The 26135-nt window shown below is 36.5% G+C and overlaps 1 protein-coding gene across 2 annotated transcripts in view; it reads left to right on the forward strand.

The window, feature by feature from the left end:
• The window catches only part of MAP3K7 (mitogen-activated protein kinase kinase kinase 7), a 70577-nt gene that overhangs the window by 33240 nt on the left and 11202 nt on the right, over positions 1–26135 (forward strand). The window contains exons 10-14 of one of the 2 annotated variants that reach the window (XM_082634296.1): positions 1821–1951; positions 2599–2728; positions 5311–5391; positions 16482–16546; positions 26014–26119. In XM_082634296.1, the coding sequence (XP_082490422.1) occupies positions 1821–1951; positions 2599–2728; positions 5311–5391; positions 16482–16546; positions 26014–26119 (513 nt within the window). The remainder of the gene's footprint in view (positions 1–1820; positions 1952–2598; positions 2729–5310; positions 5392–16481; positions 16547–26013; positions 26120–26135) is intronic. The other variant, XM_082634297.1, reaches the window with a different exon arrangement.

The following is a 26135-nucleotide window of genomic DNA, read 5'->3' on the forward strand; positions in this document are numbered from 1 at the left end:
TCTGCCCTACTCTGCACTCTCTTCTGTTCCTGTGGCTGAACTATCCGTGCTCCTAGCCAAAGGCAGACCTGTCTCCTTCGTGCAGCAGATCCCATGTGTTCTTCCTAGCAATTCTTCCCTGTCTCTTACATCATCAGTTTTAGCCTTTCTACTGGGATCATTCCCAGAGCATAGTAGTCACCTCTTGTCCATGGTTTCACTTTCTGTGATTTCAGTTACCCCTGGTCAACCGTGGTCCAGAAATATTAAATGGAAAATTCCAGAACTAAATAATTCGTAAGTTTTAAGTTGCAGCCATCTTGAGTAGCATGATGAAATCTCACTCCATCCCACCTGGGACGTGAATCATCCCTTTGTTCAGTGTATCGTGCCCTCTTGGTTGTCAGATCAGCTGTCGAGGTATCACAGTGCTTGTGTTCAAGGGACCCTTATTTTATTTAATAATGGCCCCAAAGCACAAGAGTAGTGATGCTGGCAATTCGGATATGCCAAAGAGAAGCCATAAAGTGCCTCCTCTAAGTGAAAAGGTGAAAGTTCTCAACTTTAGTAAGGAAAGAAAAACAAAAATCATGTGCTGAGGTTGCCAAAGATCTGCAGTAAGAACTTCTATCTGTGAAATTGTGACAAAGGAAAAAGAAATTTATGCTGGTTTTGCTGTTATACCTCAAACTGCAGAAGTTACAGCCACAGTGCAGGATAAGTGCTTAGTTAGATGGAAAAGGTATTAAATTTGTACAATAAGGTAGTACAATTCGAGAGACCACATTCGTGTAACTTTTATTATGGTATATTATAATTGTTCTGTTTTATTTTTAGCTACTGTTGTTAATCTCTTACTGTGCCTAATTTATAAATTAAACTTTATCATAGTTATATATGTATAAGAGAAAACACAGTATATGAGGGTTCAGTACTATCCAAGTTTGCAGGCATCAACTGGGGATCTTGGAATGTATCCCCCCAGGATAAGGGGGGACTGCTGTAGTCTGTATTTGTATTTCTCTAGCTTCTCTCTTTCCATTCTCTCTTGTGCCCACTCCATTCAGTCTTTTATTATAGCACTCCTCCAGAATTGCTCTTGTCAAGGTCACCAGTTATTTTCACATTACTAAAATCTAAATGAATGATTTTTCAGTTCTCATCTTTTTTGATTCTCAGCAGCCTTTGACACAGTTCATTACTCTCTACTTCTTTCAGCACTTTGAGTTGATCTCTAGGATACCATACCAGCCTGGGTTTCATCTTACGTCTCTGGTCACTTGTTCTCATGTTTTCCTATGCTGTTTATTCCTCATCTTCCCAACCTATAAACGTGAGAGTGCTCAGGGCTCAGTTATTTGGCTCTTTGCTTATCTATCTAAATTCATTTCCTTGGTAATCTCATCCAGTGTCATGGCTTTGTATACCATGTATTTGCCAATGTTTTGCTCCATCCCAGACCTGAACTCTACACTCATATATCCAACTACTTGCTTGATATCTACTAGGAACTCAAAATTACCATTTCCTAACTGAGCTCACTTCAAAGTCATTCCTCCCGTGGTCTTCCCCATCTTGATTAATAGCCACTCCATTCTTCTACTAGCTCAGGCTAAGAATCTTAAAGTCATCCTTGACTATTTGAAGACTGGGCGTTTTGGTTCCCTTTTTGTGCTATCCTTAAATTTCATTTAAAATGGGTTTGTTTGGGTATCTTCATTAGCTTGATTTTATTTCTATTTATGTCTTGCTAGTTTAGAAAAGAATTTAAGTTGCATCTTATTGAATGAAGCATTTGTATTATTCCCAACCTGTAGTCACAAATGTTTCTGCTTTCCTAGGCTCATTCATGGACATCACTTCTACAAATACCAGTAATAAAAGCGACACTAATATGGAGCAAGTTCCTGCCACAAATGATACTATTAAACGCTTAGAATCAAAACTGTTGAAAAACCAGGCAAAACAACAGGTTTGTTTTGTTACTAAAAGTAAAATCTTTTGGTAACCTAACCAGTAGTCATGAGCATTATACTAACAAGTTAATTGTTTGTCCTCTTCCTCTATATAAGTCCTGAATCTTGTTCCTGAAACAGACAGGCAAGCTTAAGAGTAGAGATGTGTAATGATTTTCTCCTAGAATTCACTACCAGCCAAATCATTTCCTCTTCTGATGATTGCTTCCTTTGCCACCTGTGCAGCTCCTGCCTTACAGTGATCCCTAACTTGAACGGTTGATGGTTACAAATATAAAATGCATATTCCTTCCCCAGTTAAAGGAATTGTCCTAGATCTCTCATTTCACATTATCCAGATTTATTATATTTTTGCTATTATTGGTTTTAAAACATTTTAAAGAGTGACTTTATTCATCTTGTCCGATGCATTTAGGTTAACCAATATTTGGGGCATTTAACTCTAGTGACCAGCCTGTCCTAAAGGCCAGTATCTGCAGCTTGTTCTCCCTCAGCCTTACAGCTCCCTCTCCCTGAAAACTTTCTATTTCTTTCAGAACAGAACCCCTAAGAATCCCAGTTGGTATATTCCTCCTTCTAGGCTGTCCAGAATTTTTAAATATAAAGAGCTTTAGTGATTCAAATTGACCTGTATTTTTAACAGAGCGAATCTGGACGTTTGAGCTTGGGAGCTTCTCGTGGGAGCAGTGTGGAGAGCTTGCCCCCAACCTCTGAAGGCAAGAGGATGAGTGCTGACATGTCTGAAATAGAGGCCAGAATTGCTGCAACCACAGGTAAAAAAAAAAGTCTAAAGAGGAGTGAAAATGGTAGTTTCAATTGCTTCAGTAGTGGGAATGTCAGTGGTTTTTTTTTGTGCGTGTCCTAAATTTTTTTTAAAGTAGGAAGTTAGTTTACAATATACTTCCTATGCTTCTAGCAAAAAGTGTCTCAAATTCCAAATAAGGAAAGCATGATTTGTAAAATTATTTGGATTATAAAATACACCTTCCTAATTACAGATTTTATCAAATGGAATTCAGCTCAAACACGAGCTGAAAATCTAAGTGAGAAATTGAAATTTTGCCAAAACCAGGATGTTTTGGAGGATTTTGGGTGATTCTACTAGAATTTTGTGCTGAACTCAAGTAATAGCAAATGTTTTGAAATTAGCAGGAAAATGTACTCCAGATCCAAATATAATTTGGCCTTACTATCTGCTGCTGCTCCTACTTTCAGTGGCAAAAAGTCACTAAGTTTATGATTAATTCTTTTAATTATAAAATAAAAGATCGCGGTAATTTTATTTGATCTTGAAAAAGCTAGCATTTATATTCCATTTTGTCAGAAAGACTGGTCAGCACAAAAATAATTACATGTTTTGTTACCTGAGTGAGCTTCTAACCTTTTCTAACCAGGTTCATTTAGTAATGCTGGGTTAAATTGTTTTCTTTCTGATTCCCCCAGGGGTGGAGAGGAACTGATTACAAATACATGTCTATTGTGGAAAATATGGAAATATAAACAAATTAAAATACCAGTCTTCCATAATTGTCCCACTCAGAGATAAACAACATTTTTATGTATTTACCTCTAGTCTTTTAACTACATACGTGTATACAAGTATATTTCCAAGTGTATTAGCTTATTTTTTTTTTTAACTTAGCTAACCAGGTTTTTGGGTTTTGTTTGTTTGGTTTTTTGTTTTTGTCCTCTTTTTTTTAGGTCTTTATGGTTTTTTTCTAAATAGAATATTTTCATTTTGTGTGAAGGTCTTTTCAGAAAGAAGTTGTCCAGTGGACCATCCTAACTGTACTTGTCTTCAACTAATTGCTTATTTTATCAGTTAGCATTAGAATCAGTTAGATATTACAGAATATCCAAAATAACAGTGTCTTTAACATATAAGCTTTATTTTTCACACACAAACAAATCTGGAGGTAGGCTCCATGATCATTAGGTAACTGGGTTTCTTCTGTCTCTCTGTGTCATCCCCATTGTGTGGCTTTCATCCTGAAGGTTACTTTGTACTCCATAATGGCTATTACAGTTCCAATCATCATATCCACAGTCCTGGCATCAAGAAGCAAGAATTAGGGGAAGGGCTCATGCCCAGGCTTTTTTAAGGAGCTTTCCCAGAAGTCCCTCCTAACAACTCCCACATAGATGTCATTGGCCATAGTGATAGGGTCAGATGGGAAGGAAGAGCCCTGTGGCTCCATGGGAAGGAAGGATCTGCAATCTTTTATCTAGGAGCATTGCTGTCCTGAGTAAAGTTGGGATTCTGTTGCGCTGGTGACCAGGAGTCTCTGCCACACAGATGGGTCTTTAGAAGCGATCAAGTTGAATGGAGGTCACCAGCCACTGTCGAGCTTTCCTGGCCTCCATGAGTCACAAGCGTTTCTGTGTGGAGTCGGACTGTCGCAGCGTAGTGTCCAATGAACAGTGTACACAGGAACACATGCTTACACTTCGGCAGCCTTTTTCATTTCAGGAATATCATTCAAGTTAGACCTGCCAAATAGTGATTGCTACCCTAAAACAGGAAATGCTCTGTAATGTAATAACAGTAATTTTATATCTGTTCGTGTCAGTTTTTTAGTCAGGTACTGGTTTATAAGTATTCTTTACAGAAGTGTTATTTCACTAGATTAAAGATAACCACACATTTGAATTACCCTATCCTTTCTCTGCCTAAATGTAAAACAGATGGTTGAACATCCATTGGTGAACTGTCTTACTTTGAAAGGTTCATATTTTCCAGCCTTTCAATACTTTTCAAGTTTAGCAGGAATATACCCTAAACTTTGGAAACTACAATAAATATTCAGTTTACCAGAAGTATGTTTAAATATTTACAATTATAAAAGCATAAACATTTCATACTTTGATTCAGTAATTATCATTTAATCACTGAATTTTACTTTATAGCACACTTCAAGAAGCACCTAATCGGACATACATTCCTGTGTTTGTTCATTTAAAACAAATATGGCAGCTTATTTCTTTTTAACTCCTCTTTTCCTTCCCAGTTTCATCCTAGACCCCCCATTGCACTTCAGTGGTTTCACTTAGGTAGATTATTTCTATGAACATGTTTGAAATCTAGCTTTCTCATTACCCTGCAGCTTTGTTTGTCTCGGCCCTATTTTTTTTTCCTGCTAATTAAAGCCAGTATGTGAAACATCTTGTATTGGTAGTTGTTTGCTCCTTAATCACGCCTTTTCTAAGCATGGATGAAAAGTTAGATAGTTCTGCATGCCATTCTGCATGAAGTGTTATTAACATAACTATTTGAAAAGTATTCTGTTTTTGTTCATCGTTTCCTATTACTATTTGTAGTTGTTTGCATGTATACTGTATATATGTGTTTTTGCAGCCTTTTCCAAGCCTAAACGGGGCCACCGTAAAACTGCTTCATTTGGCAACATTCTGGATGTCCCTGAGATCGTCATATCAGGTATCATAGACCACCTGAGTTGGTCTAATAGCTGTGGAACTGGAATAATGATCCCTGGTACTTAAAAAATGCTTCTTGCTCCAATTTGATAGAACGTGAAAATAGATGCCTTGCATGCAGCCATTAGGGAGACAGATTAAAAACTGTATACGTTTATGTACACTGAAGTGGGCTTGGCAGGAAACCTCACATCTCCAAACTGAGGATAAAATAGAAGGTAAAGTGAACGTTTTCACGGAAGGGAGCATACCAGTCCAGAATTCTGCCAAGTTCCTCTCATCTTCTAAGTGAGCGGAAGAGCTGAACCCAGACCTTTTTTGCACCCAGCAGAAAGAGGAAACAATCCTTTAAAACTATTTGTTGTCCTTCGCTCCTTTCCTTCCTTCGTTACTACTTTGGGGCTCCCTCTAGGCGTTCTATCCCAGCCTCTTTCTGTTGGGAGCAAGTGAAATAGGAAGTTGAGAAAAGAGTTGCTAAATACCATTTCGCCTTAACCTAGAAAACAGAAATGAAGTAAAACTAAATGAGATTTGCTGCTTTGTTTGGTATCCTGCCAAAGAATTATGGTCAGTTTTGATTCCTGTGTATCAGGAGAATCTTCTTGCAGATTACGTGTTTTCATACCTAACTCACACACGGTACCTCCGTGTCTCATATTGGCAAATTGCTTTTATTTCTTATGGTGATCATTTCACAGATGCATCTAAATCACCATTTTCAATAGAAACTTAAGTGGCATATGTGACCTTCAGTATTGGTTAATATATGTTATCAAAATCATCATTTATTTACCCTTCTGCTTTAGGTTTTCCTCCACCTCTTCCCCTGAAATTTTGACAGGGAGATATAGTTTCCCCCACACAATCATGGGCGTAGTTAGGTGAATGCCCCAGCACACTGTCCTTTGCCTGTTATTGTGCTTTTAGCATAGTATTAGATTATATCTGAATGCCTAGTAGTTCTTTTCTCCTCCAGTAAACTGAAACATGAGGATAGAGACCATGCCTTTGTGATTTATTATTGATGGCACCAGCAGTATCTGGCTCAGTGCCTCACACATAGTGTTTAGTAAATATGTGCCTATTACATAAATGAACAAACCATTGTTGAGCTCCAGCGGCTAGGAACTATGATACATGTAAAATTTGTATATAACAGGTAAGTGTAAAATATAAGTTATACAGTTCTTAGGGGCCATTTTGTCTATACAAAACCATTTTATTTCTAGAGTAATTAACTTTTATTCTAGTTATCAAAGTGGTTTACTTTACAACATTTTCACTGTTGCCATTCAGAGAATACCGTTAACCCTTTCTTTACATAGTAATTTTATTTATTGAGTCATGAGCTGCTTTCAAAATTAGCAAAGTACTTAGGAGCATTTTACCTCTACACTGAAAGGTCCCAAGTTTAAGGGAATAATATTCTGATTGAAGAAGTGGCAACATTTAAACATACATACTGCTGAGCTGTGATTATCTTAAACGTTTGAGGGAATCAGGAAAATTTAGGCAGATGGCACAATAATCTTAATCCAGGTCTTATGGGTAAGCATTGAGAACAGATACACCCACACATAGTGGGTGAAATAGCCAATGGTGTACAAGATAACGAGGGAGAGAGAAGAGGAGAAAGAATAATAGTCTCAGTGGTTCTCCTCCAGGGTGCATTTGCCCCCCCAGGGGACACTTGGCAACATCTGGAAACATTTTTGATTGTCAAAACTAATAGGTGCTACTGGCATATGGTGGACGGAAGCCAGGGATGCTGCTACACGCTCTGCAACGTCCCGGGCAGCTTCCCACAGCCAAGAATTATCCATCTGGAAGTGTCAGCAGTGCCAAGGTTGAGAAACCCTTGTTAGATGTGCTGTGTGGCCTATAAAGTAGTTTAAAGCACATCATCTTAATTAACCTTCGTAAGTCTTATAACTAGGTTATCAGATAAAATTATAGCCATTTTACAGATGAAAATCTTAGATCTGATGATGTTGAATGGTTTTCCCAGAGTCACACAGCCAGGATCCCATCCTAGATCTTCTGATGCCAAATTCCATCCATGTTCTCTTGTTTTGTTTGAGTCAGAGAAGTTAGAATAATTCTGCCTTGCACTTCATTAGGGTTCGTATTAAATTTAAGTGAGCTCTTCAGCCAGGAGACGCTTTTTTATGACATTGGATACTTACGGAGTCAGGAAAGCTTAATTCTGCTCTTAATTGCCAGAGTAACAATGCTGTTCAAGTGGAAATATTATTCAGTAATACATTTTATTAAATATTCTTGTTGGGTTTTTTCCCAGATATTCAAACATTAACCTGATCAGTTTCACTTCTTTAATAAAAGGATGCAAGCACTGGAATTGAAACAATTGGACATAAAAGCTAAACATTAATTTGTTCTTAGGTTATATATATATATATATATATATATATATATTTTTTTTTTTTTTTTTTAATGGTACACGGGCCTCCCACTGTTGTGGCCCCTCCCATTGCGGAGCACAGGCTCTGGACGCGCAGGCTCAGCAGCCATGGCTCACGGGCCCAGCCGCTCCGCGGCACGTGGGATCCTCCCAGACCGGGGCACGAACCCGTATCCCCTGCATCGGCAGGCGGACTCTCAACCACTGCGCCACCAGGGAAGCCCTGTTCTTAGGTTATATTTTTAAATTAAACAGAAAGATATAACCCGTGCTTTGGGAATATCTCAGATGTCTTACATGGCCATTTTAATTGTAAAGGAGGATGAAATTTAATTCCCCCAATTTTTTAATACCTTCTAGAATTTTTTTTCCTCAAGGTTGGTTTCCCTACAAGCTCTGTGGTTATATTACCAGATACTTCTAGATATATCCAGACTGGCATTAATTAGCATTGGATCCCATTTGTAAGCATTTTTTTAAATATAGCTGTACTTTTTATCTTATCTGTTTTGGATAAGTAGTTTCAATAATAATTTCCTTTGGCCAAGTGCAGTAAACTGTCTAATGTGCCTCTTGGAATAAACAGCCTCTTTTTAATAGGAGTGCTCATTTAAGCATCACATAAATTTTTATGTGTATTTATTGGCAGTGTACAAATGTATCTTTTCTGAAGTGTTTGTTGTTTCTTGCATTTTTTAAAACCTTACCAAGTTTTAAAAGTTTTTAAATGCACACTATTACTCTAAAGATTTTTTTAATACATTTTTATAATGACTAAAATGCCTAACCTAGTCATAGGGTCAGTAAATTTAAATCTTGTGTTTTGCTTGATTTTCAACACTATTATATACTCTGTCACCAACAAATGAGGAAGAACAAGCAACTTACAGCTAACACCAATATTCATCAGTTTAACAGTCTCTCAGGTCATGCAAAAATGGACCTTTAATACCTCAGGACTTCCTCTGGATCAGACTACACAATTTTTTGTACCCCTTCTACCTTGACCCTGGCTCTAAAGAGGTATTGGCAAACTTTGGTATGGATAACCATTCTTTCCACTTTCCCCTGCCCACAGAGAGTGGCTATAGATCGATCTGGCTTCTTTTTACCAAGCAAGACACATAATTAAGAGCAAATTACCAATAGAGTATGACATCTTGCTAACTCTTCATTTGTGAAGAAGGTCCTGCCCAATAACGGTGTGCTACCTAAGCAAAGTTAATGTAAATGTAGAAGTCTCTTGCCCAGAATTTAAACCATTTGATCTATAGTTTTCTAATCCATTTGTTTATTGAACATTATAAGACTTCCAGGAAAGGAAATAGGCTTTCTTAAATGTTTTCCATTAAAACTTGGAGTTTTAAAAGCATAATCCTTTCTCCTTTTCAACCAGTACATTTTAATTTGTATTACTTTTATTTGAAGAAAAGAGAATGGGTGGCATATTATTGGATTGCTTTAAATGTTTCTATTTTTTTTTCCTTTAAGACTTTAATAAGAACATGGATTTTTGTTTATTCAGTTCTTTTACTTGGATTTTAGAATGCTTTGACCAAAGAGCATTATGTACTGTCTTACGTACTGTTCTTAAGGATTTGATAAAGAAGATTGAATATGCAAATGTTTTGAGTCAATCTTGTTAATATATATAAAATATTTTTGCTCAGGTCCCTGAATTTAATTGATATTTCTTGTTTATAATATTCTTGAAGCTGAAAAGAAACTTTACGAATCCTTATGATTTCAGCTGCATTTAGATCTCTTAACTGAGAAAATTTTAATGACTATTCACTTTTAATTTCAGTCAGGTACATTTAGCTCTATTGTATATTGGGTATTTTCCAAAAGTAAGTGTTAATATATAGTTAAGTAGAATAAGTAGAATATGGAAAGGGCCAAACGTAATATTTAACAGAAAGTAAATGGGTAGTTAGCTTTCTAATACCTATGTGTTGTTTTCCTCCTTCAGAAGTTTCAAATATCTTAGGTAATTTAAATGGGGGGGCCGGGGGTGGAGGGGAGTGGTGAGGACCTTGTAGAATGCTGGGCAGCTGGAGGCTGAGATGCTGTGCAGAGACACCTGGGCACCACTTTACTTTTTCCATCAGGATGGAAATAAAACCTTCTAATACTATATTTGGTTCAAGAACCAGTAGGTACTGTTTGTAAACATTGCTATAGCTGTATGTACGTAAATTATTAGTGCAATTCTTCCCCTTTTTAAATAGTGCAGCGCCAATATGAAGAGACATGAGATAAGAAGAACTGAGCTTTTCTAGATCTTCAAGTTCCTACCTTGCACAGTGTCATTAACAGCTGTAAACCTTTATTTAGGGACACTGAGGCCCAAGGAGAGCTCTACTGAGATATACTATTCCTGATTCTGCCAAGGGTAGCCACCGCACCTTCAGCAGAATTCTATATTTGTGGCTAATTAAATAGGGAAGTGCATCTAACCTAACAGTGAATAAATATTGAGGTAGTCTCTTTGCACCATATTGTGGTCTACCAAGAACACTTTTTTTTTAATCTAAATAATTCAACTCTAACCTAATAAAGTAGGTTTATTAGAAAGCAAAACTCATCAATAATAATTGCTTTCCTTTGGTAGGGGGGAAAATACCCCACCCTAAAGGAGCCTTTATTCTAAAAAACCAGCCAGGTACTTCCCTGGTGGTCCAGGCAGTCCTTGGCCTTCCAATGCAGGGGGTGGAGGTTTGATCTCTGGTCGGGGAGCTAAGATCCCACATGCCTCGCAGCCAAAAAACCAAAACATAAAAAAAAAAACCAGAAGCAGTATTGTAACAGATTCAATAAAAAGACTTTAAAAATGGTCCACATCAAAAAAATCTTAAAAAAAAAAAAAAGAAAGAAACCAGCCAGAATTGTTAAAACTAGTAAAGGAATATGAAACTTGTGCCAACTTTAATATATACATATATATTTTTTAACATCTTTATTGCAGTATAATTGCTTTACATTGTTGTGTTAGTTTCTGGTTTATAACAAAGTGAATCAGCTATATGTGTACATATATCCCCATATCCCGTCCCTCTTGTGACTCACTTTGTCCCAGCTTACCCTTCCCCCTCCCCGTGTCCTCACGTCCATTCTCCATGTCTGCGTCTTTATTCCTGTCCTGCCCCTAGGTTCCTCAGAGTCTTTTTTTTTTTCAGATTCCATATATATGTGTTAGCATACAGTATTTGTTTTTCTCTTCTGACTTACTTCACTGTGTATGACAGACTCTAGGTCCATCCACCTCACTACAAATAACTCAATTTCATTTCTTTTTATGGCTGAGTAATATTCCATTGTACATATGTGCCACATCTTCTTTATCCATTCATCTGTCGATGGACACTTAAGTTGCTTCCATGTCCTGGATATTGTAAATAGAGCTGCAACGAACATTATGATACATGACTCTTTTTGAATTATGGTTTTCTCAGGGTATACGCCCAGTAGTGGGATTTTTGGGTCATATGGTAGTTCTATTTTTAGTTTTTTAAGGAACCTCTGTACTGTTCTCCATGGTGGCTGTATCAATTTACATTCCCACCAACAGTGCAAGAGGGTTCCCTTTTCTCCACACCCTCTCCAGCATTTATTGTTTGTAGTATTTTTGATGATGGCCATTCTGACCAGTGTGAGATGACACCTCACTGTAGTTTTGATTTGCATTTCTCTAATGATTAGCGATGTTGAGCATCCTTTCGTGTGTTCATTGGCAGTCTGTATATCTTCTTTGGAGAAATGTCTGTTTAGGTCTTCTGCCCATTTTTGGATTGAGTTGGTTGTTTTTTTGATATTGAGCTGCATGAGCTGCTTGTATATTTTGGAGATTAATCCTTTGTCACTTGCTTCGTTTGCAAGTATTTTCTCCCATCCTGAGGGTTGTCTTTTTGTCTTATTTATGGTTTCCTTTGCTGCGCAAAAGCTTTTAAGTTTCATTAGGTCCCATTTGTTTATTTCTTTTTTTATTTCCATTTCTCTAGGAGGTGGGTCAAAAAGGATCTTCCTGTGATTTATGTCAAAGAGTGTTCCTCCTATGTTTTCCTCTAAGAGTTTTATAGTGTCTGGCCTTACATTTAGGTCTTTAATCCATTTTGAGTTTATTTTTGTGTATGGTGTTAGGAAGTGTTCTAATTTCATTCTTTTACATGTAGCTGTCCAGCTTTCCCAGCACCACTTATTGAAGAGACTGTCTTTTCTCCATTGTGTATTCTTGCCTCCTTTATCAAAGATGGGGTGACCATATGTGTGTGGGTTTATCTCTGGGCTTTCTCTCCTGTTCCATTGATCTGTATTTCTGTTTTTGTGCTAGTATCATACTGTATTGATTACTGTAGCTTTGTAGTACAGTCTGAAGTGCGGGAGCCTGATTCCTCCAGCTCCATTTTTCTTTCTCAAGATTGCTTTGACTATTTGGGGTCTTTTGTGTTTCCATATAAATTGTGAAATTTTTTGTTCTAGTTCTGTGAAAAATGCCATTGGTAGTTTGATAGGGATTGCATTGAATCTGTAGATTGCTTTGGATAGTATAGTCATTTTCACAATGTTGATTCTTCCAATCCAAGAACATGGTATATCTCTCCATCTGTTTGTATCATCTTTAATTTTTTTCATCAGTGTCTAATAATTTTCTGCATACAGGTCTTTTGTCTCCTTAGGTAGGTTTATTCCTAGGAATTTTATTCTTTTTGTTGCAGTGGTAAATGGGAGTGTTCCCTTAATTTCTTTTTCAGATTTTTCATCATTCATATATAGGAATGCAAGAGATTTCTGTGCATTACTTTTGTATCCTGCTACTTTACCAAATTCATTGATTAGCTCTGGTAGTTTTCTGGTAGCATCTTTAGGATTCTCTATGTTAGTATCATGTCATCTGCAGACAGTGACAGTTTTACTTCTTTTATTTCTTTTTCTTCTCTGATTGCTGTGGCTAAAACTTCCAAAACTATGTTGAATAATAGTGGTGAGAGTGGGCAACCTTGTCTTGTTCCTGATCTTAGTGGAAACGGTTTCAGTTTTTCACCATTGAGAATGCTGTTGGCTGTGGGTTTGTCATATATGACCTTTATTATGTTGAGGTAGGTTCCCTCTATGCTTATTTTCTGGAGAGTTTTTATCATAAATGGGTGTTGAATTTTGTCAAAAGGTTTTTCTGCATCTATTGAGACTATTATGTGGTTTTTATCCTTCAATTTGTTAATATAGTGTGTCACATTGATTTGCGTATATTGAAGAATCCTTGCATTCCTGGGATAAACCCCACTTGATCATGGTGTATGATCCTTTTAATGTGCTATTGGATTCTGTTTGCTAGTATTTTGTTGAGGATTTTTGTATCTATGTTCATCGGCGATATTGGCCTGTAGTTTTCTTTATTTGTGACATCTTTGTCTGGTTTTGGTATCAGGGTGATGGTGGCCTTACAATGAATTTGGGAGTGTTCCTCTCTCTGCTATATTTTGGAAGAGTTAGAGCAGGATAGGTGTTATCTCTTCTCTAAATGTTTGATAGAATTCACGTGTGAAGCCATCTGGTCCTGGGCTTTTGTTTGTTGGAAGATTTTTAATCACAGTTTCAATTTCAGTGCTTGTGATTGGTCAGTTTATATTTTCTATTTCTTCCTGGTTCAGTCTCGGAAGGTTGTGCTTTTCTGAGAATTTGTTTATTTCTTCCAGGTTGTCCATTTTATTGGCATATAGTTGCTTGTAGTAATCGCTCATGATCCTTTGTATTTATGCAGTGTCAGTTAACATATATTTTTAAATTACATATTCAGTTTACCCTGAAGCAGTAGTATAATCCTGCAGTGTACAGTGCTGTGTGAATTTTTTAAATCTTCTGTATTTTACACATAAGGATAGTGTCCCATAATTTTTAATATTCAAAACTCATGAATATCAGAATTTCCAACATTTTGTTTAAGAGATGTCTCCAGGAAAATGTGTTGATTTTTACATGAAGAGAGTCTTCAGGAAGTTGAAACATAGAAAAATGTAAGTAGTTAAGGTAAGGAAACCGATAAGAAAAACCTCAAGAGTTACTCTCTGGGACCTAATCCAGCAGTCTCTGGAGGGACTCTATGATGACTTTCAAATACCAGCTCAGGAAATCAGTTGTACTTAAAAAGAGCAGCGTTCTGGGGCTTCCCTGGTGGCGCAGTGGTTGAGAGTCCACCTGCCGATGCAGGGGACACAGGTTCGTGCCCCGGTCCGGGAAGATCCCACATGCCGCGGAGCGGCTAGGCCCGTGAGCCATGGCCGCTGAGCCTGTGCGTCCAGAGCCTGTGCTCCGCAACAGGAGAGGCCACAACAGTGAGAGGCCTGCGTACCGCAAAAAAAAAAAAAAAAAAGAGCAGCGTTTTGAAGAGATGGATTTTGTTTTAGTGTGGTAGAAATGATCGACCTATCAGCTGCCATTCCAACCACCCTGTTTGGTGGGGGAGGGGCTTAGGGATATAGTGTATTCCTTTTGTTGCTCTTACTTAGCAAAGTTATTCTTAAAAATATCATTTGTTCCCTACCTGAAGTCGTGAAAGTTCCAGAATTCATTACAGAATAAAATACTTCGGACATCATTTACAGGTTTCATATTCCTTGATTAAGCATCTGTTAACATCATATTGTCCCTCATTTCTACTTCTTTTTTCCCTGTATACTGCCATGTGTAATATAGTTATGCACATATCAAAGAACCCTGAAAAAAGTGTAAAGTTAGTGAGTTTCTAAATTAGTGTTTAGTTACCCAAAAATTCAAAATCAGTCTAAATTTACTGAGCACACACCCAGTAATTTTCATTTGCGATAATAGGAGCTTGATGTTTTTTACATTCATATTTCTAAATTATGACTTAAAACTTGATATTGGAGCAACAAGTATTTGTTGATTGCAGTCCTTTTTTGCTTTGTCTGAACTGTTTGCCAGATGGTTTCTGCCATGGTTATGCTAATGAAAATGCATTACCTAGTATTGCTTGCTTTGACTCATATTGTAGCTTGAAGATTTCTCATTCTAAGGCATTTGCTAACTGTCAGCTCTCCTTTACCCTACTTAAAAGCTTTTATTCCCCTTTCCTCCTTCCCTCACCTAGATTGGAGCTTGTTTTTGTTGTTATTGCAATGGTGATGTACTGATTTTTAGACACTGCTGGGTGGTTCCCCAGATTCACAAATGTTGCTAATCTGAAAAGAGAATTCCAGACAATTTTACAAGCCTGTCTCATCTAAGCTAATTTTAGAATGATTGTGTTGAATGAAATGTGCCTGAAATTGCTTATTAGTCATGGTGGTCGGGATCCTTTTTGTCCTCTGGAAACAGGGATAATTAAAAGTTCTCACAGAAATATCTTAATGTGCCTGATTCAGTAAATGTGCAGTTTGTTGTTTTGTCAAATTTAATTGAAAGTTGGAGCTTGGAATAAAATGAAACTCGAAATAAATTTGAGTTAAGATTATGCAAAGAATTCTAAAACATAGCTTTAAATAGAAAAGAGTTATACTTTCAAGGTGGCTGTAAATTTGAGTTTTTCTGTTCACTATACGTATTTTTGCATTAAACATTATTCTTCTGTTGTAAGGTCCTTTTAGTTTATGTACAAAATACTACGGTCACCTTGATGAAGATGCTAAATTATATTGCTGATTGGTTTAAAATAAGGTACTGAAGGTTATGGAAATACAAAATTTTAAGAATGAATTCTGTCTGCTAATCAGGCCACAACTATTAGAGTACAAGATCTGAGTGCTGCCCACTAGTTGAGAAATTACATAATACAGCTTTCAGAGTCAAAAGAATTTTAACTTTTTTGTCAGCTGTTTCTCATAATATTTTGGTGTTTCCTTTTAGACAGCTGATCTCTCATCTTAGAAGATACTGTATAAACAGCCCTATTCCCGTAAAAGTGCTGAGTGAAGCTGTTGTTTAATTCATTCCATTTTACTGAAGACTTACATTTGTAGAGTTCTTTCATAAACTGATTTTTAATTAAATTATTTTTAGCATAGAAGTTCCTGGAGCAGGATTAACACACTAGCCCATTTCAACAAGCTGTGTATTTGGGAATGGAATGAGAGTCATTCATCTCCACTAGGAAATTAAGAGTTGTTGTTCACAAATAATAAATTACTAGATTCTGACAGAGACTAATGGGATTAGGTAAGTGTGACTCAGTGTAATAAATGCAAGCCTAAGCATCCTTTCAGGCCCTGAATCAAACCAGGTCCTGCTGTTGGTTAAAGTCAGTCATGGCTTACAACCTGCTAGCTGTCTTGCTGTAGAAACTGTAACGTAAGGCCCTTGAAATAGATGCCGTCATCAGCCTCAGCCCCCAAGCATTCATCTGTTTAAACACATGACAGAAGATGGTAGAAGAGAATTCAGCAGCTCTTCGTGTAGTAGGAGTGGTTATTGTATCAGGGCATACTTTGTTGTAGGCCAGCAATTTTTGAGTTAAAATACTATAGCTGTTTCTCTTCCTCTCCTTACATCTTTCTTTCACTTTTTTTTTTTTTTAGGCAATAAACTCACTTATTTTTCTCACAAACATTTTGTGTAGATCCAAGGAGCAACAGATTCCAACTTTCTCCTGTAGCAGTTAAACCCTTATTGTCTCTTCGAGTACATTTCAGTATTTTACTTCTTTTATTTTTTAAAAGGCAACGGGCAGCCAAGACGTAGATCCATCCAAGACTTGACTGTTACTGGAACAGAACCTGGTCAGGTAAGACTTAATATTTGAATTCTCTGTCTTTGAAGAACAGTAATGGGCAGAAATCAAGAATTAGCTATAATATATATATATACTCTGCAAAATTAGTTTTATGAGTTGACCTAAAATTATGATAGAGAAATTCATTATCACCAGAACTTAAATACTTATGGGAAAAAAAGTATAGATGCCATTATTGATTTAACTTGAAGGAAAATTTGTGAAAATAGGTTGATTAATTCAGTAGTGCTCTATGTATGTTATATGGTTTTTATATATGCTTTAATAAGGAAGTATTCAATTTTGTAATTTAACAATTTGTCATTAACATTGTCCTCTAAAATGAATCATTAGTATTATCTCCTTTTTACTAATGAGGGGAATAAATATTTCCCCAAAAGATATCACTCCTCTGGGATCACAGGCACTGACATACTTGGTGGACTCTTAACATCTTTTAATTTGTCATATCCCCTAGATTTATATTTTTGTGAAACATCCTTAGGACAGTATTTACTAAGCAGATGGATAAACTCTAGAAAGTCTTCTATCCCAGTTGTTCAGGTTTTTATTCTTCATCTTTATATTTCTAGATATTCTTCTAAACGCCCCTTACCTCTTTGCAGATGACCCAGACAGTGCTATAATTTAAGCCATTTCTGACGAGTGCAGAGTTTTAACCAACCAAGTATATAAAAGTAGCAGTCATTGCTTTTTCTGTTACTCAGGTCAATAGACTTAACATATATAATTTATATCACATTCTTAAAATGAATTGAAAACTAATTATGAAGTTTTGTTGTTGCTTTCAGTTTTGCTGAAATAAATATATTTTAAGACTATAGCATGCATCTGAAGTAATAAAAATACCACATTGTGGTCCATATTCATGAAAAATTATAGGATTATATGTTACAAATAATGTGATTTAATTTCTGGTAAAATGTATTAGTACTTTTCATCTAAAAGGTGTTTTATTATTTCAATTTTATAACATACTTGAAATTTTAGAGGTTCTTTGTAGTCATTAATAAAAATTTGAAAACCTTTTCTAGCCATCAGCTAACTTAACTAACAAAACCACTTGAGATATTTAAATGATAGATGGCCTTGATCTTCATTTATATCTGGAAATACTTTTATTTCTTGCAATACCCATACACACACTCAAATACATATATGCACACATACGTACATATAATATATATACATAATACATATTAATTTATTATATATTTTATGATATTAAGTGACCTTAAATCTTGGTTTTATTTATTTAATAGCAGCTTTTTCAGTATATCTGCTTTCGTGAGATCCCAGAACTTTTGAAGGAAGTTTCCTACTTTCTCCCCCTCAAATACTTTAAGTATTAACCAGGGCATTTAGTAACAGATAGCTTGACATCTGGTATTTGCTTTGATTCCTTAGAGGCTTGATGAGCTCAGCCTTTTTAATGCTATTTACTGTTGCCATTGACATTCCAGTTATGAGAAACTCTAGCCAAGTATTCTCCCTTTGACTAGGAATGAGAGGCTTGCTCTAAGACAGTTCAGGAGCATCTGCCAGTGCCAGCGCTCTTCTCTGTATTCTATATTAAAGGCACTGCTATATTTCAGGACTGACCTCACCATACCAAGCCTTACTTATTTCCTCACAAACTCCGTATTACTTGAGACTTCGATCATTACCATTTTCATCTATAAAACACTGCAACTGAGGCAGACTTTGATTGTGGGACAGTCACCTGCATGAATTGTCATGGACTACTCCAAGAGATTCAGAGTGAGGGGGAGTTTGATATGGTGGTAAAACCTGTTCTAAAACAGGTGCTATGTAGCCATTGTCTAGCCAGTTTTTAAAATTGATCCGCTCTTTCAGAATTACTTAAGTATTACAAACTTAAAATGCCTAATATCCAGTTTGGGGTGAGAATGACAAATGGTAATCCTCATATACTATGAAAATGTTTTCCCCTGAAAATGTTATGATAAATGACCATTAAATCTTTTTAATTACTACTGAAAATAACATTCATGATTTGAAGAAGAAAAGTATGCATAATCTGGATTTTCAAAATTGAAGTATAGTTCTTTTTAAAATCTGGCTAAGCAGTGGTGATTAAACAGACGCATAGCAGGTTTTTTTGTTTGTTTTGGCCATGGAAATTGATAAAGAACATAAAAGTATTTGCCCAGTCAGTACAATCATCAGAGGAAAAGAGAGAGCTTACTAATGAAGTTTACTGTCACATCTCATAGGGGAAGGTGATCTGATGAGAGTTTCTTGACTCTTGATTCGAGACTGATCTTAATAAAATCACTTAAACTTTTCATCTGTCAACTAAAATTAAATTGGTTGTTTTTTTTTTTTTTTTTTTTTTTTTTTTTTTTGCTGTACGCGGGCCTCTCACTGTTGTGGCCTCTCCCGTTGCGGAGCACAGGCTCCGGACGCACAGGCTCAGCGGCCATGGCTCACAGGCCCAGCCGCTCCGCGGCATATGGGATCCTCCCAGACCGGGGCACGAACCCGTATCCCCTGCATCGGCAGGCGGACTCTCAACCACTGCGCCACCAGGGAGGCCCAAATTGGTTGTTTTTATACTGCCATTTCTATTGAGAGGAGGAATAGTGAATGTAGCAAGCTTCTTAATTAAAAGTGGTTGTGTAAGTATTCATGTAAAAGATTGCATCCACACAACATACAACTCACTTTTAAATTAATTGATTAAGTTTTTTAATTAATTCAGAAAGCTCATTAAGCACATGTAATGGATTTGGCCTCCATTTGAGAGGATACTGAAAAAAAAGCTGCCCCTGATGTCCAGGAACTGATCTGATACTAAAGCCTTGGTGTTGTTAGAAGCTGGACATGAAGAATGTCTCAGAACACCAATAGACAAAGTGACTCTGAGACCATAATAAAATGAGACAAAACAAGACCATTTTACAGTGTTGTCTAAGCACAGACAAAAACAAGGTCACTGTGCCACCCACAAAATACAAACATTGCCCTCTCCCAGTGGATATGAGTGACTGATGCTTCTTTACCAGATGCAGCTTTACCCTGACTCTAGACTGCCCTCCCTGTAGAATTGCCACTGCTTGCTGACAGTAGCCAGTCTAGAATGAACGCCTCTTTCTTTGGAGCCTCCTCAGAATCATTCAACAAAAGCCCAGATCCTCTAGTAAGCTCTTTCTAAAACCCTCTTATACCCCAAAGTGCCCCAGGGTGAGCACTTTGCTTTACTGCAACAAATACTAAACCCAACTAACTCCACTACCAGTGTGTTTGTGGTAGCCTTTGGCCAGGGTGCATTGACAGTACCAAAAAGGCCCAGTCTCCCAGGAGCTTATTTGGGCAGATCAGACTTATGCCCAGATCAACTAGAGAACTTCAGCAGTAACAGCTGCCTTTTATTTATTGTGCACCCATTTCATGCCTTTAATGTCAGGCCTTTAATGTATATTATTTAAATCTTAACCCTATAAGTTTGGTACTTTTTATTTGCCCCATTTTGCAGATGGGTAAACTGAGGGTTAGAGAAACTTACCTAAGTCTTTACTTCCCTTACACTGGCCAGTAATTGCCATAACCAAGTTTTGAATCCAGATCTGATTCCAAAAGCACACAAACTCTATACTCTAACACTGTGTCTTGCATATAAAACTGAATGCAGTGCAGGGTAAAGTAATCCTAGACCTCTTCAGTTTCAAGTGTTCTGGCTTCAGGTGGTCTGCATCATCATTAATTATTTAAATATTGTTTATTGATGATCATTTTTTGTTGTATTGTTGAGCAAGGCTAACCCACCTTGATAATAAATTTCTTCTTTTTTTTTAATTTACTTATTTATTTATTTTTGGCTGCATTGGGTCTTCATTGCTGTGCGCGGGCTTTCTCAAAGTTGTAGTGAGTGGGCACTACTCTTCGTAGCGGTGCGCGGGCTTCTCATTGCAGTGGCTTCTCCTGTTGCAGAGCACCGGCTCTAGGCACGCGGGCTCGGTAGTTCTGGCTCGCGGACTCTAGAGTGCAGGCTCAGTAGTTGTAGTGCACAGGCTTCAGTAGTTGTGGCTCGCGGGCTCTAGAGTACAGACTCAGTAGTTGTGGCACACGGACTTAGTTGCTCCGCGGCACCTGGGATCTTCCCAGACCAGGGCTCGAATCCATGTCCCCTGCACTGGCAGGAGGATTCTTAACCACCACGCCACCAGGGAAGTCCAATAATAAATTTCTACAGATGACTGCACAGATGTATTTTTTATAATACCTCTGGGTGAACCTTTCTGTGTTTCCCTAAAATTATACATTCTCATGTATGCCTGCATACCTGTTCTGGAATTGTATCCAATATGGATCTGTTTTCAAGATTTCTCTTGGAGAGTGCTGCAGTCAATGAAAATTTCAGCTGCAAGATAATGTGATTATGATTATTTAAAGAACCGGACATACTGATTTCTATCTGGACTTTAGAATCTACTTTTACTGGTCAGATATGTGGCTTTGGGCAAGTCCTTAATTTCCCTGAGCTTTAACAACCTTATCTGCCAGTGGGGACCATAACATCCACCCTCCAGGATTCTTATAACATGTGAAAGTACCAGACACACAATAGATGCTTAGTACATGTTTATATACCTGTCCCCCTTAGTGTGCCTCTCAAGGGTCTTACAGCTTATTCTCACTATAATGTATCACTATAGAGAAATAAAACAAAACTAGCACTTGGAAAGAAGTAAAATCCATTAGCGTTCTATTCTTGCTGTATCATAAGAGAAGCTTCTGTCAGGGATCATGGAAAGTATTTGCATTAAAGGCCTTATATCACATACCAAAAGCTGTATTATCATACATTGTTGTTATTTATTTAAGGAATATAATTTATCATACTACTTCTTTTGTCCATCCTCATTCTGCACCTCCTTTAGGGTAAATAATTTTCTGTTAAAGCTCTAAATCAGAAGCTTACATAATAGTCTTAAATAATTCCTGGCTCATAGGATACCTTCCTATTGGAGAGTTTAAAGACCATATAAGAAAAATAAAATTCTAAAATTTCCCTTGTAATGAACTATGGTGAAGCCAGAATTAGATTGAGTCCGTAATTTTGGATTAGGAAGGATGTTTTTAATATACCCTGTCATGTATAGATTTAATTAATCTGATTATCATAATGAGGAAGTACCCTTGTAAATCCACATTACCTACTGATACCCATTTCTTTTTAATAGTTATGTTGTTCAGATTACTTCACAGAAATATCATATAAATCAGTATTTAATCTCTGTGTTTTGTGCTTCTATAATTTTAGCAACTAAGATGATTTCTGAGGGTTTTAAATAGCTTTCAAATGTCAATCTAAATAGTAAGTAACCCTGGCCATAGATTCTTGACTTACAAAAATATTTTCCCAGTCTTTCAGGTGAGACATAAAAAACAAAGCTTTATTTTTGTTTGTAAATAACTTCCAATTCCTCTTTATAAATATAGAGATAAAGTTTTGGTCAAAGTCCAATTCTGGTTCATGTCTACTGATGGTAATTTGCCCTGCAGTTTAAATTTGGCTTAGTATTCTTTTGCTGCCTTAAATTGCTGTGTGGCATTTCTGTACTCTCATAACCACTTTCATAGCCAATCCTTGTGGTAAGTCAAGTATTTCTATATCTCTTAAACTTGTCAGTTTCTTTGAGAATAGAAAAAGTAATTGTAAATGTCTGGAAGGAAAGAGCAACCTAAATGAGTTTTAATAGTTTCAGAGCATTTATGGCCATCAGAATTTTATCAGTAACTTTTTTTTAAGTAGCTACTATAAAAATAAGACTTCTTTCCTACCAGGTTGCCAGCAGTTTCATATTTTTTAAAAATTATCAAATATTATCTGTTCTTATTTATGCTTTGTATTTTTCAGGTATTCAAAAAATAAAGTTACGGCTTATTTTTAAATATTTCTTTATTTTTTAAAATACAAACATGTTAGCGTATTATATTATTCATTGACATACTCATTCCTTAAAATATAAAGACTTATTTAGTTAATTTATGGATTTAAATTTAACTCGTAGCCTTTCTTTATAGCTTTAAAGAAAGACCAGTTTTGAGACTTGACCTAAAAATATGAGCATTATTTCTTAGTTTTATAGCTTATGGGAAATCCGAAGTAGAACAAACGAGTGTGCACATGAGGTACTAAGAGTTTCTTAGAACGAAAGAAATAAAGTAGCAAAGAATTCTCTTAGGAAAAGTTTAAGTTGAAGGAATATGATAATTCATACTAGGTCCAAGTAGGATCATTTGTTTTAATATCACAAATGTTCAGTGAGGTTTTTTTAGTATACAGAATTCATTCTTATATTTTGTAAAGCTAATTGTACGGTATCTTGTTTAATTTCTCATAACTGATACTGATTCTCACATGTCACAAATACTTATACTTAAATATTAACGTAAAATTAGGCTGACTGAAACCCTCTTCTACCATCACTCTGAACAGAAATTGCTCTGTATTTACAATAGAAATCATAACTGTGGTCATGACAGTGTACTCTTATTAAATCAAGACTTAGCTTTCAGACAGATAAGGTTAAAGGACTCTGAAATAATGTCATATCTGTATTTGCTTTATGGAGATTAATAGCATTCTAAAAATAAGAGAGTTGTATATTTCATCACCAGTTCTCTGTGGTGTATGTTTTTATTCTTATTATATATCAGTGGTAAATAAGCCTAAGCACCAGTCTTACATCTGAGTTCTAAAAGCTTGTATTATCATTTTATTTAATGAGTATTTATTATTATGGTTATTTACTATACTATATGCTTTTTATTCATTGTATGGTGTATCCAGCAATCTCCTAAATCCTGGGGTAACCAGTATAAAAGTACTCATAATCTCTGCCCTTAGGAGATATTAATGCTTTTGAGGAATCACAGACTTTGACAGTAATATAAAGCATTTCAGGCTCAAGTCGAAGTTTATGTATGAACAGACTATAAATACACCCAAAAAGAAAAATACCTTTGTGACAGGGCTTAGTCACTGAAGATGTTTTATAAAAGAACTGTAATTTTGGACTAGGAAAGGAATTGTTAGGTGGTACAAGTCTACTTATATATTCCCATCTTGTATTTACACCAACCTAATTATCTGCCATTTAATGAGCATTTTTTATCCGTTTTCAAAAGTGTTTCATGGGTGCTTGAAAAGAATGCATAGTCTCCATTTGTTAAGCATAGCGTTCATAAGTATGTTTAGATCAAGCTTGCTTTTTATGGAGGTCAGGTTTTGATGTGAGTATGTTTTGGTTTTTGGTCCCTTTTATATATCACAGAGGAGTATCAAAATATCAATATAGTTTATATATCACAGAGAAGTATCAAAATATGATGGTAAATATGTCCCTTTCTCCTTTATTGCTTTATCTGTTTTGAAGTTATGTATAGGCACAGCATTTACATTTTGAATTGTTACATTCTCAGTTGAACCACTTATCATTATATCTCTATCTCCAGTATTTTATTTTCCCTAAAAGACTCTCTGATATTAACATAGCTACATAACTTTATTTGCGGTAGGTTTTACCTGATTACCTTTTTTTATTCTTTAACTTTCTGTTTTCTCTGTCTGTGAATTAGAAATGTCTCATGAACAGCATTTAATACAGCCTGATAATCTGATTTTTTAAATATCTTAACTAGAGAGTTTAATCCATTTACATTTATTATGGTTACTGATAAATTTGCTCCCTCTTATCTCTTATTTCCCTTTTTTCTCCTCTCTCGCCTTTTTTTGAATTGAATAAATATATTTCTCATTCCATTATTTTTCTCTCCAGTTTGGGAGTTACATATTACTAGTTGTAGTAATTGCCTTTGAAATTTTAACACTCATGCCCAATGTAAAGTAAATATCTTTACCCTCATCCTGAACAGTACAAGGATTTTAAAATCTATTTTCTTCTTATGTATGCTATTGCTATTCAGATTTTAGTACCATCTTATCTATTTGAACGGTAATTCTATAAATTAGTCATTATTCCATTGTTTAATATTTTCAGTGTATAGATTCATCCTGTTGTTTACTAGTATTCCTGATTGTAACTTGGCCCTTCCATCAGGGAAAAATTTTTTTCTCCCTAACATATGTGCTTTAGAAATTCTTAGCGTTAGAGTCTATGGATGGTAAACTCAGTTTTTGTTCATCTGAGAATGTTATTTTGACCTCATTCTTCACATTTTTGTTTGACTTAACTTCTAGGGTGACAGTTGTTTTCTTCCAGCAGTTTGAAGATACTCTACTTTCTTCCTTGTCTTCCTTGTTGCTTTTGAGGATCTAACTGGTATTCTTTTGTGGATAATCTTTTCTCTCTGGCTGCTTTTTTACTCTATTCTATTTGTCTTTGTTTTCTAGAATTTGACTATAGGATGCCCTGTGTTTTAACCCAGTAATATAGGTTTTCTCTTTTTTTTTCTGCTTGGGATTTGTTGTGGTTAGGATTTGTTATATCTTCCATCAAGCTGGGAAAGTTTTTATTGATTCACAGTGGATACATTTTCTCCCCTCTACCCAGAGCTACTACCCAAGACAGACAAATTTACTTGCTATTGCTTTTGTTTTGTTTTGTTAAAGTTAGTTAGTTAGTTAGTTAGTTAGTTAGTTAGTTAGTTAGTTAGTTATGGCTGCATTGGGTCTTCGTTGCTGCACACGGGCTTTCTCTAGTTGCAGTGAGCGGGGGCTACTCTTTGTTGCGGTGTGTGGGCTTCTCATTGCTGTGGCTTCTCTTGTTGTGGAGCATGGGCTCTAGGCACACCGGCTTCAGTAGTTGTGGCACACGGGCTCAGTAGTTGTGGCTCATGGGCTCTAGAGCGCAGGCTCAGTAATTGTGGTGCACGGGCTTAGTTGCTCCACGGCATGGGTAGTCTTCCCAGACCAGGGCTCAAACCCGTGTCCCCTGCATTGGCAGGTGGATTCTTAACCACTGCGCCCCCAGGGAAGTCCTGCTATTGCTTTTGTAGGGTAGGGTTTTTTCCCTAGTTTACTGAGAGTGAAGCCTTTCTTGGGTTTTGGCTTTAAGCAGGGGGTTCGCCAATCCTACTCATATCCAACAAAGACACAAGACTTTATGCCTGTTTCTCTGAGTGCATCAGGCAGTCAGAACAAAAGCTACAGGCCATTGGGGTTCAATTGAAATTCCCAGGGCTAGCAGCTTAAGCACTTGCTAGACTTTATTTCTGGTCTCAGAGCTTTTCCCTTACTTCCTTGCAAGCTTATCAGTTTTTTAAGAGGTATTTTATGTGAGTGCATATAAATTTTTTTAACATGTATATTTATCTAATATTCTTAGAGGATTTATTTGTTTTTTGCAAGTGTTTTGAGACCTCTTCTGATAGAAATGGAAGTCTCTCCTGTGTCTTAGAATGGAAATTATCGTTATTTTTGTTTTCATATCAAAATCACACTTTGTTCCTCCTGTCACTTCTTGCAGGTGAGCAGTAGGTCATCCAGTCCTAGCGTCAGAATGATCACTACCTCAGGACCAACCTCAGAAAAGCCAGCTCGCAGTCATCCATGGACCCCTGATGATTCCACAGGTAACCAGTTTATCCT

Source organism: Mesoplodon mirus (assembly GCF_964341445.2).
Source record: "Mesoplodon mirus genome assembly, chromosome: 10".
NCBI classification, from domain to species: domain Eukaryota; kingdom Metazoa; phylum Chordata; class Mammalia; order Artiodactyla; family Ziphiidae; genus Mesoplodon; species Mesoplodon mirus.